Genomic DNA, 11,521 nt, shown 5'->3' on the forward strand with positions numbered 1-11,521 from the left:
AAACAAAACAAACAAGAAAAAACGTATCAAATTTGATGTCTATTAACTTCAATCCCTTAATTTGTTTTTGGTGGGGTTTTTTGGTTTGTTTTGTTTTGTTTTGTTTGGTCTTTTTGCCTTTTCTAGGGCCACTCCCATGGTATATGGAGGTTCCCAGGCTAGGGATCCAATCGGAGCTGTAGCCACCGGCCTACACCACAGCCACAGCAACGCGGGATCCAAGCCACGTCTGTGACCTACCCCACAGCTCACGGCAATGCTGGATCCTTAACCCACTGAGCGAGGCCAGGGATCGAACCCACAACCTCATGGTTCCTAGTCGGATTCATTAACCACTGAGCCACAACGGGGACTCCAACCTCAATCCCTTAAAAGGAAAGTTTTTTATTAAATTAATAAGAACTGTGTAGGGAGTTCCTTTGGTGGCCCAACTAGTAGTCATGAGGATGCGGGTTCGATCCCTGGTCTTGCTCAGCAGGTCAGGGCATCAGGCATTGCCGTGAGCTGTGGTGTAGGTTGAAGATGCAACTTGGATCACAAGTTGCTGTGGCTGTGGTGCAGGCTGGCAGCTGCAGCTCTGATTTTACCCCTAGCCTGGAAACTTCCATATGCTGCAGGTGTGGCCCTAAAAAGCAAAAACAAATAAAACAAACAAACAAATAAAAAAGAACTGCGTGGGATTGTGAGGGGGACTGAGTTAAATCCATGAATGAGGTGATACTAAAGGGGCAGAAGACTGGAGTTTCCACTGTGGCATAAGGGGATTGATGACTGTATCTCTGCAGAGGCAGGGATGCAGGTTCAATCCCTGGTCTGGCCAAGTGGGTTAAGGATCCGGTGTTGGCACAGCTGTGACTTAGGTTGCAAATCCAGCTCAGATTCAATCTCTGTCTGGGGTACTCCACATGCCATGGGGCAGCCAAAATCAATCAATCCATCAACCAACCAATCAAAAAGGCAAAAGGCTTTTTTGATGAATGGATGAAGCTAAGAGGGGCACTCATTTAAACACACAATGGGGAGTTGCTGTGGTGGCTCAGCAGTAATGAACCTGACGACTAGTATCCATGAGGATGCGGGTTCAATCCCTGGCCTTGCTCAGTGAGTTAAGGATCTGGCATTGAGCTGTGGTGTAGTTTGCAGATGCATCTTGGATCCTGCATTGCTGCAGCTGTGGTAGCTATAGGCTGGCAGCTGCAGCTCCGATTCAACCCCTAGCCTGAGAACTACCATACCAAGGTAGTTGATAGGTAGGACCAAGGGTGTGGCCCTAAAATGCAAAAAAATAAAAAATAAATTAAAAAATATATCCACAATGGAGCAGGACTAAGAGGAGGTTTGGCCTTATCCAGTCTGATTGTAATCAATATTGATTAAAGATAATATTCCAGAGCTGCTGCCAAAGAGCTTGGCTGGGCATAATGCAGGTGGTTTGGAAGCTTTATTCTTAATCCCTAGGCAATTTTACCATGCACGTCTCATTACCGCCACTTCCAAGAAGGGTACACTGAGGCACCAGACAAAGCAGTAGTTAGGATTCCTCTTTCTGTAGGTCTGCCTTTTGTCTGGAGCCCCCAACCCTGCCAGCTGCCTTGGTGACCTGAGCACGGCTCCCTCAACTCCAGTCCTGGCCTCTAATCCCCAGATTCGTGGCGCTGCTGGTATCAGCTCTGAGGGATCTCCCATCCAGGGTAATGTCCCTACAGTTCATCCAAGGCCATCCTTGGACCTTTCATACCTTGCAAACTCCCCTAAGAACGAGCATCTCCCAGCCTCAGACAATTCCCCATCTCCAAACCCATGAACCTCCATCCAGTTGGCAAATTCCTTGTCCCATTTCTCAAGCATCTTGGCTGTGGGATACTTAGAGCCCGCCCCTCACCATCCACCCATCCTGAACTTTTTTTTTGTCCTTTTCTAGGGACACATCTGCACCCACGGCATATGAAGGTTCCCAGGCCAGGGGTCCCATCGGAGCCACAGCTGCCGGCCTACACCAGAGCCACAGCAACGCCAGATCCGAGCCGCGTCTGCGACCCATGCCACAGCTCACGGTAACACCAGGTCCCCAACCCAATGAGCAAGGCCAGGGATCGAACCCACAACCTCATGGTTCCTAGTCAGATTTGTTAACCACTGAGCCATAACAGGAACTCCCATCCTGAACTTTTGATAATACTTCTCTGCAAGGCTCTCCCATTAAGTGATCTATGGAACCTCAAGCACCCATTCCTCACTCTTTAAGCACCCCTCCACCACAACCACTGGATCCCAAAGCCTTGAAACCCAGATTGGAAGCTACCATCGCCATCTCCAGTGCTTGGTCTCCATAACAACAGGGTTAGGCAGGAGCTTTCGCTGTGGCAAAAGGGGATCAGCAGTGTCTGGGGAGCCCTGGGATGCGGGTTCGATCCCTGGCTGGGCACCGTGGGTTGGGGATCCAGCATTGCTGCAGCTGTGGCTTGGTTCCCAGCTGTGGCTGGGATCTCGGCTCTGATCCCTGGCCTGGGAGCTCCATATGCCTGGGGATGGCCAAGGGAAAAAAAAAAAAGAACAGGATCAGGCCGAGGGAAAGTTACTTATACTCTCTGGGCTTCCATTTCCTATTTTATAAAACTGGGATAATAGGTATGCCTTGCGCTGGCTATTTCTCATTCTGTAAGCCATTCAGAAGAGGTGTACACAGCATTCGACAAAGAAAGCAGCATCCTGACTTCTCCAAAGAGGAACGCAGATGCAGCCATCTTCTGCGGTGGACTCCTGGGAGTTCACACATCACTCGACCCTCAGGGATGGCCAAGTAGACCAGGGCAGATCCTGGTTCAGGCAGGCAGATGGCCAGAGAGGGCAGTGATCCTGGTGACTGGCACATCCCTGTAGGATTGGGGAGGTCACCAGGGGGAGGGGTAAAGGACTGGGCCCTGGAGGAGAGAGTGGCAAGGCTCCCCAGTGGATGGAAGGACATGGATGCCCAGGGTTCAGCCTTGGTTTTTCTCCTCAACCTGGTTCTCTTGGGAAGATTCAGGAAAAGAAATTAGGGAGTTCCTGTCGTGGCTCAGTGGTTAACGAATCCGACTAGGAACCATGAGGTTGCGGGTTCAATCCCTGGCCTCGCTCAGTGGGTTAAGGATCCGGCATTGCCGTGAGCTGTGGTGTAGATCGCAGACCCAGCTCGGATCCTGCGTTGCTGTGGCTCTGGCGTAGGCTGGTGGCTACAGCTCCGAATGGACCCCTGGCCTGGGAGCCTCCATATGCCGCGGGAGTGACCCAAGAAATGGCAAAAAGACAAAAAAAGGGGGGGGGGGAGAAATTAGGCTGGATTCTTCCCCACAGACAGAAGCACTTTGTCTTTTTTTTTTTTTTTTGTCTTTTGTCTTTTGTTGTTGTTGTTGCTATTTCTTGGGCCGCTCCCGCGGCATATGGAGGTTCCCAGGCTAGGGGTCCAATCGGAGCTGTAGCCACCAACCTACGCTAGAGCCACAGCAACTCGGGATCCCAGCCACACCTGCAACCTACACCACAGCTCACGGCAACGCCGGATCGTTAACCCACTGAGCAAGGGCAGGGACCGAACCCGCAACCTCATGGTTCCTAGTCGGATTCGTTAACCACTGCGCCACGATGGGAACTCCCCTTTTTTTTTTTTTTTTTTTTAAGGGCCATATGCAAGGTCCCAGGCTAGGGGTTGAATCAGAGCTGTAGACGCCGGCCTACACCACAGCCACAGCAACTCCGGATCCTTAACTCACGCACGAGGTCAGGGATTGAACCCACATCATAATGGGTACTAGTTGGGTTTGTTAACGCTGAGCCACAATGGGAACTCCAACAGAGGCACTTTGGTTTCCAAGTCTACATAGAAAATCATTCATGGTCTGCAGAGGAACATGTGTTTGTTTCAAATGGAAGAATGGAGGGCTGGAGCCTTTGAACTGGGCCTTGATAATAGAGTCACCTGACAGGTGGAAAAAAGGCTGTGAAGGGTCTGCTAGGAAGAGGGAAGAGCATGGGCAAAGGCAGGGAGGTGGAATGACAGTGGGCATAGCTGGGGAACTTCGAAAGCCCCATGGGGTCACAAGAACAGGGCAGAGCAGTGAAGGGGGTCCAGTGTGTCCCCCTCAGACAAGGGCAGGTCCGAGATGGGAGGCGCATGGGGTCGAAGGAAGAATGAAAGCAGGGACCATTCAGCCATGTCACCGACAAGGACCGCCAGGACCCTGAAAGGAGGGAGCGAGAGGTGGCCCAGCCAGCCAGGATGGACACCAGGACACAGTGTGCCCGTCCACAGCCCATGGTGACATAGTAACTGGGCCAAGGGACTGTCGGGGGTGAAGGGCCTGAGACCCACACTGCCCTTGGCTGAGGAGGGGCCCTGGGTCCCTCCCGCCCTCAGCTTCTTCCTCCACAAAGTGGTGGCCACAGGCCTTCTCTCCCTGCTCCCCATTCCTCCTTCCTGCTTCCACTACAGGACCACTGTGCCCAAGCATTCCCCCCTCGGGGCCTTTGTCTCCAGAGCCCCTCACCCCCACCCCCTTTCAGACCTAGGACGGGCCTCCTCTCTCCCCTCTCATTGCCTGGGGTCCCCTCCACCCACGTGCCTTGAAAGCCTCCTCGAGTCCAGCCCCCTACTGTCCCTCCACTCTCCAGGAGACCCACCCTTCCCTACCTTTGGAATCCCCCAACCCTATCATGCTCAGGGCCCTGACGCCTCCCTCCCGTGGCCCCCCAAGCCTCCGAGGTCACCCTCCCCCCCAGCCCCACATTCCCCGCCAATTTACTGAGTGCCTACGATGTGCAAAGCTCTGCTGGAGGCTGCAGAATACCCTGGGTAACGTGGGTTCGGGGTCCGCATCCAGTTTCCAGTTGTCAGAGCGCAGGAGGGGCCCTGAACGTCTCTGGGCCTCGACGTCCCCCTCTCCCACGTGGAATGACGACATCCCCGGGGTGGAAAAGAGGTTTCCCACGGTGCTGGGAAAGAGAGGCAGCGCCTGCGGCAGAGCGAGGCCAAGGGCTCGCGCGGGCTCCCTCCCTGGGCCAGGCCTCCTTGCGGGCCGCCAGGTAGGTCACCGCGCTGCTTGGGGCGCCTGAGCACGGGACCGGCCGGCCTCAGCCGCGTCCAGGCCCGGGCAGGCGGCCAGGTGAGCTCGCCCAGGCGCTCCCAACACGCCACTGGCGTCCGTGCGTCCAGCGGGCCGAGCACAGGTCATGGAGCCGCGCGCGGGGGGCGCCACAGACCCTAGGGGGAGCGGAGGAGGTACGGGGCGAACGGGAGCGAGTGGACGCGTCCCTGCCAGCCCTCGCCCCGCCTGTCTGCTCGTCACCTTTTCCTTCTGGCAGGTGGTAAACAAGGCAGCCCTGGCGCCCAAGGGGCGGCGGCGGCCGTGGCGGCGGCGGCGGCGATAGAGGGCAGGGCCCCAGCGACCCGGGCTGGGCTCTGGGCCCCCTACCCGCACCCGCGCTGCGAAGCGGTGCACCAGACCCGGGGGCTCTCAGGAGGGTCCGGGGAGAGGTGCAGGAGGGGGTCTGCCCGGGGTCACTGGACACACCTGGGCACTCGGGCAGGGTCTGTGGTGGCCTCCGGGGGGTTAGGCAGGGCCCTGCGAGGATATGGGAAGGGGCAATCCGGGGCTACGTGGGCCGGCAGGGGTACCTAGGCTATCTAGAGGGGAACCGGGGGTGCCGGGGCCACAGGGGGCCGGACCGTGTTCTGTCGGGACCTCTGGGAGAGTCGGGATCCTTCTCGATGCTGGCGGGGAAGAGTTTGGGATCTGGGATTCTGGCGGCAGTTGGGGGAGGGGGCAGTAGGACACCTCCAGAGATGCCCACAGGGTGTTCGGAGGGGTCCGGGAATACTGGGGTTAAACAGCTAAGTCCAGAGATATCTTGGGGGCAGGCGGGGTCCACGGGCAAGCGAGGGACAGTCGGTGACCTTCGCAACTGTGGAAGAGTGGTCCCGGGTCTCCGGGATCTTGATGGCCACTCTAGGTCTTCGGTCATCGGGGGGCGTGGGGGCTCGCTGAGACTGAAGGTGGGCGTTGATCTGCCCTTTCCGTTCGCCAGGCGGTGGCCTTCCTCCGCGCGCGGGCCCCAGCGCCCGGGAGCGGCTGGCGCGGCTGGACGCGCGCCCCCTGGCGGCCCGAGCTGCGGCGGACGTGGCGGCGCTGGTACGCAGGGCGGGCGCCACTTTGCGCCTGCGCCCCAAGGAGGGTGCGTGACAGGGGCGGGGCGTCCAGAGGGCGTGGTCGGAGCGGAGCCGGGTTCTGGGGGGGCGGGCCTGGGATTGTTAGTTACTGCCCTGGGTGGGGCCAGCGAGTGAGTGTGAGTTGGGAGGACGAGGCTCGGCGGTGTTGAGGGGTCTGGGATTTAGCCTATAATATTCCTCTGGGAGGTGACACAGAGGTGGGTTATTGCAGTGGGTGAACGTTGCACGATCAGTGTGGGTGCAGGGCTGAACTTTACCATTGTCAGAGGGATTTCGAGTGGCATTTCCTAGGAGGCGGGGCCTAGAGAGGGTTGGGGCGGGCATTCAGCTAAGGGGCGGGACCGTAAGGTTAGTCAAGGGACTGGAGCTTATAAGCGGGTGAAGGGGCTGTGGCTGGAAAAGTCAGCAATGGGTTGAGGTTTATAGGCTAACTAGAGAGCGTGGCCTGAAATCTTCAGCAACTAAATCGTGGAGTAGCACCCTGTAGGGTGGGTCTAAGGGTTTAATTTGAGGGGCAGGATCTGGGTTTTATTAGGGTGGTAGGAAGGTCTGGAAAATTATTCAAATAGCCAGTCCCAGGGTTATTATTTATAAAGGCGGGATCCAGGAGTCCCCTCGTGTCAGACCCGATTAAGGATCCAAAGCTGTCACTGCAGTGGCTCAGGTCGGTGATGTGGTTAGAGTTGGATCCCTGGCCAGGGAATTTCCACTTGCTGCAGGCACAGCCAAAACGGAAAACAACAACAACAACAACAATGCGATATCAGGATAGTTATTCGTGTGAGCGGAGCCTAGTTAAATGCATGAGCAAATCTGTACATCCCAGAGACAAAGAGGCTAGAATATTAACTTACGGGGCACTTCCTAGATGGTTTCCTTATAGTACTCCTCCGACTGCCTCTTTCATTCCCCAGCCATTAGCGTGCTGGATTCGGCGGACATAGAGGTCACGGACAGTCGCCTTCCTAATGCCACTTTCATGGCACATCGGCCCCAGGTACCACCTCTTCCCCTTAATCCAAGCCACCTACCTAGAGACTGGCAATGTATGTACACTTGTGTCCTTACTGTAGCATCGTCGGTCAGAGACTTTGGGTACGCGTACGGCGCCACCCCAAGTGACCCAGAGTAAGACACGTGGTGCTTCGAAGCCGCTCCAGGCCTCTGGTCGGTTCTGTGTGGAACTGATTCGCAGTTCCATGGGCTTTGGCCTCACATTAAGTGGAGGCCGAGACACAGGCGGGGACGCTCCACTGGCAGTGCGCGGGCTGCTGAAGGATGGGCCAGCACAGCGCTGTGGTCGCTTGCAGGTGAACAATGAGGCACCCTCCATTCAAGAGTGCCAGCCCTCACCCTTTGTCGGTGTGCTCTCTATTTTGACTTTCCTAGAACGTTTCTTGCCTTGCACTCTTGCAGCCTGGCGACCTCGTGCTCCACATCAATGGAGAGTCAACGCAGGGGCTCACCCATGCCCAGGTCGTGGAGAGGATTCGTGCAAGCGGCCCGCGGCTCTGTCTGGTGCTAAGCAGGCCTCCTAAGACCCACCCCGGCAAGCCTGAGGGCGTGGGAGGGTCCCGGAAAGAAGATGGTGGGTTTCCAGGGGAGAGGGGTCAGGGATCTGTGAGGGGAAGAAAAGGGTTCCAGGGTGGAGAGGCTGGGGTCCTGAGCAAGAAGGGTTTGGCATCCTCAGTGGGGAAGATTGGGGGCTTGGTGTCTGTGAGGGTCATGATAGTCTCAAAGTGGGGGGCAGAAAGAGTGGGGTCCCACGATAGGAAAAAGGATGGATTTCGGAGGGGAGGCTTTTGAAGTACCTGGAGGGAAGAGGAAGGAAGGGGTTTGGGGTAAAAGTGGGCGTTCAGGAGTTCCCATCATGGCGCAGCGGAAACGAATCCGACTAGGACCCGTGAGGTTTCGGGTTCGATCCCTGGCCTCACTCAGTGGGTTAAGGATCCAGTGTAGCCATGAGCTGTGCAGCTCAAGTTCGCAGACGCAGCTCAGATCTGGCATTGCTGTGGCTGTGACGTAGGCTGGCAATTGTAGCGCCAATTAGACCCCTAGCCTGGGAACCTCCATATGCCCTGGGTGCGGCCCTAAAAAGACCAAAAAAGAAAAAAGAAAAAAAAGGAAAAAAGAAAGAAAGAAAGAAAGAAAGAAAGAAAGAAAGAAAGAAAGAAAGAAAGAAAGAGAGAAAGGAAGAAAGAAAGAAAGAGGAGTTCCCATCGTGGCGCAGTGGTTAACGAATCCGACTAGGAACCATGAGGTTGCGGGTTCGGTCCCTGACCTTGCTCAGTGGGTTAACGATCCGGCATTGCCCTGAGCTGTGGTGTAGGTCGCAGACGCGGCTCGGATCCCGCGTTGCTGTGGCTCTGGCGTAGGCCGGTGGCTACAGCTCCGATTGAACCCCTAGCCGGGGGAACCTCCATATGCTGCAGGAGCGGCCCAAGAAATAGCAAAAAGAAAAAAAAAAAAAAAAAAAAAAAAAAAAAAAAAAAAAAAAAAGAAAGAAAGAAAGAAAGAAAGAAGGAAAGAAAGAAAAAGAAAAGTGGGTGTTCAGCAAGAAAGGTTGTGGTCCTCAGATGGGAAGGCATTGTGAGTCTTAGAGGAGAGGGGATGGAACGGGGCTCCAGAAGGTAGGGGGGGGTCTAGTCCCAAAAGACAAAGGGTCCATCAGGGGAAGCGTTGGTAGTCGAGGAAGGGTGGATGAGCAAGGTTAGAATCTGGGATCCTAGATGGGAGGGGGTTGATTTCCTTTGGACTGTGTGGGAATTGATTTCTGATGGGAGTGTTCTGGATCCAGGAGGGGAAGAATTTCAGGAAAGAAAGTGTGAGGTCTTGGGTGGCCCCGGTTCCTGAAAAGCACATCCGTGCCTCGACTGGAGGTTTCTCTTAGTACCAGGATCTCGGTCTCCCGCAGCTCTTAGAGTTTTCCAGCCACTCTCAGCTAAGGGGCCCCATCTTCATCTCCCACCCTATCGCCCAGTCTAAACCACAGTCTTGCCATCCTCAGATCTCAGCCCAGATCCTGGGAGACCAGAGGTGATGAGGTCTCGCAGCGCCAGCACTTCCCCGCTTCAGCACCCTCGACCCCGTACGACTCCCCAAACCCGGGGCAGCGCGGAGCTTAGCCCAGCAGGAGCAGCCGACGGCCCCGCGGATCCTCCGCTTGAGCGCTGCACGGAGGACCCAGAAGACCAAACCCCAGATTCCCCCGGACCCTGGCTGGTGCCGAGCGAGGAACGGCTCTCGCGGGCCCTAGGGGTCCCGGGGGCAGCGCAGTTCGCCCTTGAGATGGCAGCCGGAAGGCGGAGGCACTGAGCGTGCATCAGACGGCTTACTTGGTAGTGCCCATCCCGGATGTAGCGCGCTCTGCCCATGCCTATTAGCATTGCGCGGAGAGCTTCCAGTTGGTCTGGTCTTCCAGCAGCTCAGTCGACCAGCCCGGGCTCCCCTCGCGGCGTCAGTGGTATGGCCCTCCTGGACCGGCTCGCCCTGCACTTCTAGATTGGGGGGGGGGGAGATAATAAAATGGTTCGGTCCAGTCCTGACTTTCCAGGTGCTGTAGGCCGGGTGGGGCTCCCAAGTCCAACCCGTAAAGGGGGTGGGTCGATCTGGTCTCCAGGAGGGCCTCTTCTAGCAGCTGTTGACAAGCTTACTTCGTACTGTTTCTTTCTTGCCATTAAGAGACTTCTTTGCTTCTGCTGGCATGCTTTCTGCCCACTCCGTTCCCCTTGGCCAACTCCTGCTTCTCTCCCCATTCATTCATTTCACTTTTTTGGAGGTGTGTAGGGCTCACAGTTAATTATTGTGCACGGCGTGGAGAATGCAGAAGTGGGGCCTATTGTGTCGGAAGTGCACCAGTATACCCAGAGCCCAGTCGAGAATCGTCCAGATCCCCAGCGGGGGCTGAAATTGCAAGATTAGAACCAGGGCTGCTTCTTTCGCTGAGCGTCTGCGGTCTCTCACTTCCCCCTTGGTCGGCCAGCTTTCCCTAGCCTGTAGACTGCCACCCCCAGGGCACGAGCTGGGGCCCTGGAGCCCCCATCGGGGTGGAGCCAGAAGGTGTGAGTCAGCGGGCCGGGCTAAAAAAGGCTGTTAAAACCTTTGGGCCGCGCCCCCCCTCTTCCATAGATGGTGACGAAAGGCAGCTGGGCTTGTGTGCACAAGACACACGCTGGGCGTTCCCGGTCCCGGGAGAGGCCAGAGTCTCCTCTACCCTGGGAACAGAGCCCCAAAGTCAAGGCTTATATGACCAGCCAGACTCCAATCCATGTAGTCCCAAAGCGGGCGCTGACCGAAGCTAGAAATGTCTGGTCACCTCCGATGTCACCACATCCTGAACACCTGGTCTCATCCCCCCGAAGAAGGAAGCTGTGGTCTGGAGGGAATGGGCAGCTCTTACCCCTTTGGGGAGGGGCTGGAGAGGTGGGGAAGAGAAATGAAAGGACCAGATCGTGAGTGTCCATGGCGGCTCTGGGGAACAGAGAAGGATTGTAAAGCCAGGCTTGGCGCCAGGTGAAGAGGTGAAATCTTAAATAATTAGCGCTGTAGCCATTGTGGGGGAGTGTGCCCGGGCTTCTAGCTGACCCTGACTCAGAGCCTGGTAGAGGTGTGGCTCTAGGGAATTCAGGCAAGGGCTCTAGAGCCCCAGTCCTATAAACACAGTCACACCCAGGAGACTAAAATAATAGTAACCCCAGCCATCATTTACTTAGCCTTATCTGGGCTACAGGCTTTACCAGCACGATCTGGTTTTCTTTTCTTTTTTTCTTAATTTTTTTTTTTTGTCTTTTTGCCTTTATTAGGGCCGCTCCCGCAGCATATGGAGGTTCCCAGGCTAGGGGTCTAATCGGAGCTATAGCTGCCAGCCTATGCCAGAGCCACAGCAATGCCAGATCCGAGCCGTGTCTGCGATCTACACCACAGCTCACGGCAACGCCGGACCGTTTAACCCACTGAGCAAGCCAGGGATCGAACCCGCCACCTCATGGTTCTTAGTCGGATTCGTTAACCACTGCACCACAACGGGAACTCCTAAAAAATTTTTTTATTGTAGTTGATTTACAGTGTTCTGTCAATTTTTGCTGTAAAGTGACCCCGTTATACATATATTTTTTCTCACATGTTCCTTCACAAGTGATCAGATATAGTTCCCTATTTTCCCATCTAGTTAGTTACACACCAACTCAACAATCCTGATATGTCCATTTCACAGAAGACAGAAGTAAGGCCCAGTGAGTATAAATAGCCTGAGGAAGTTGGGGATGGAAGCAAGATTTAATCTTGCCTGATTCCCAAGCCTGTCCTCTTAATCTCACCTGC

The 11,521-nt window shown here is 55.6% G+C and overlaps 1 protein-coding gene across 6 annotated transcripts; it reads left to right on the top strand.

Annotated features, from left to right (window-relative positions):
• MAGIX (MAGI family member, X-linked) lies at positions 4,788 to 10,997 on the top strand. Of its 6 annotated transcripts, none has more exons than XM_013986138.2 (6): positions 4,788 to 5,058; positions 6,061 to 6,164; positions 7,117 to 7,199; positions 7,276 to 7,512; positions 7,619 to 7,790; positions 9,210 to 10,997. In XM_013986138.2, the coding sequence occupies exons 1-6, from the start codon at positions 4,928 to 4,930 to the stop codon at positions 9,515 to 9,517; spliced, it is 1,035 nt and encodes a 344-aa protein (XP_013841592.1). In that variant the 5' UTR covers positions 4,788 to 4,927; the 3' UTR covers positions 9,518 to 10,997. The 6 variants fall into 6 exon arrangements, with proteins under 6 accessions (XP_013841592.1, XP_003135142.2, XP_003360368.1 ...); XM_003135094.5 differs by lacking the exon at positions 4,788 to 5,058 and adding an exon at positions 5,145 to 5,254 and having other exon boundaries at positions 6,061 to 6,207; XM_003360320.4 differs by lacking the exons at positions 4,788 to 5,058; positions 7,276 to 7,512 and adding an exon at positions 5,145 to 5,254 and having other exon boundaries at positions 6,061 to 6,207.

The sequence above is a fragment of the Sus scrofa genome, chromosome X, assembly GCF_000003025.6.
Source record: "Sus scrofa isolate TJ Tabasco breed Duroc chromosome X, Sscrofa11.1, whole genome shotgun sequence".
In the NCBI taxonomy this organism is placed as follows: Eukaryota; Metazoa; Chordata; class Mammalia; order Artiodactyla; family Suidae; genus Sus; species Sus scrofa.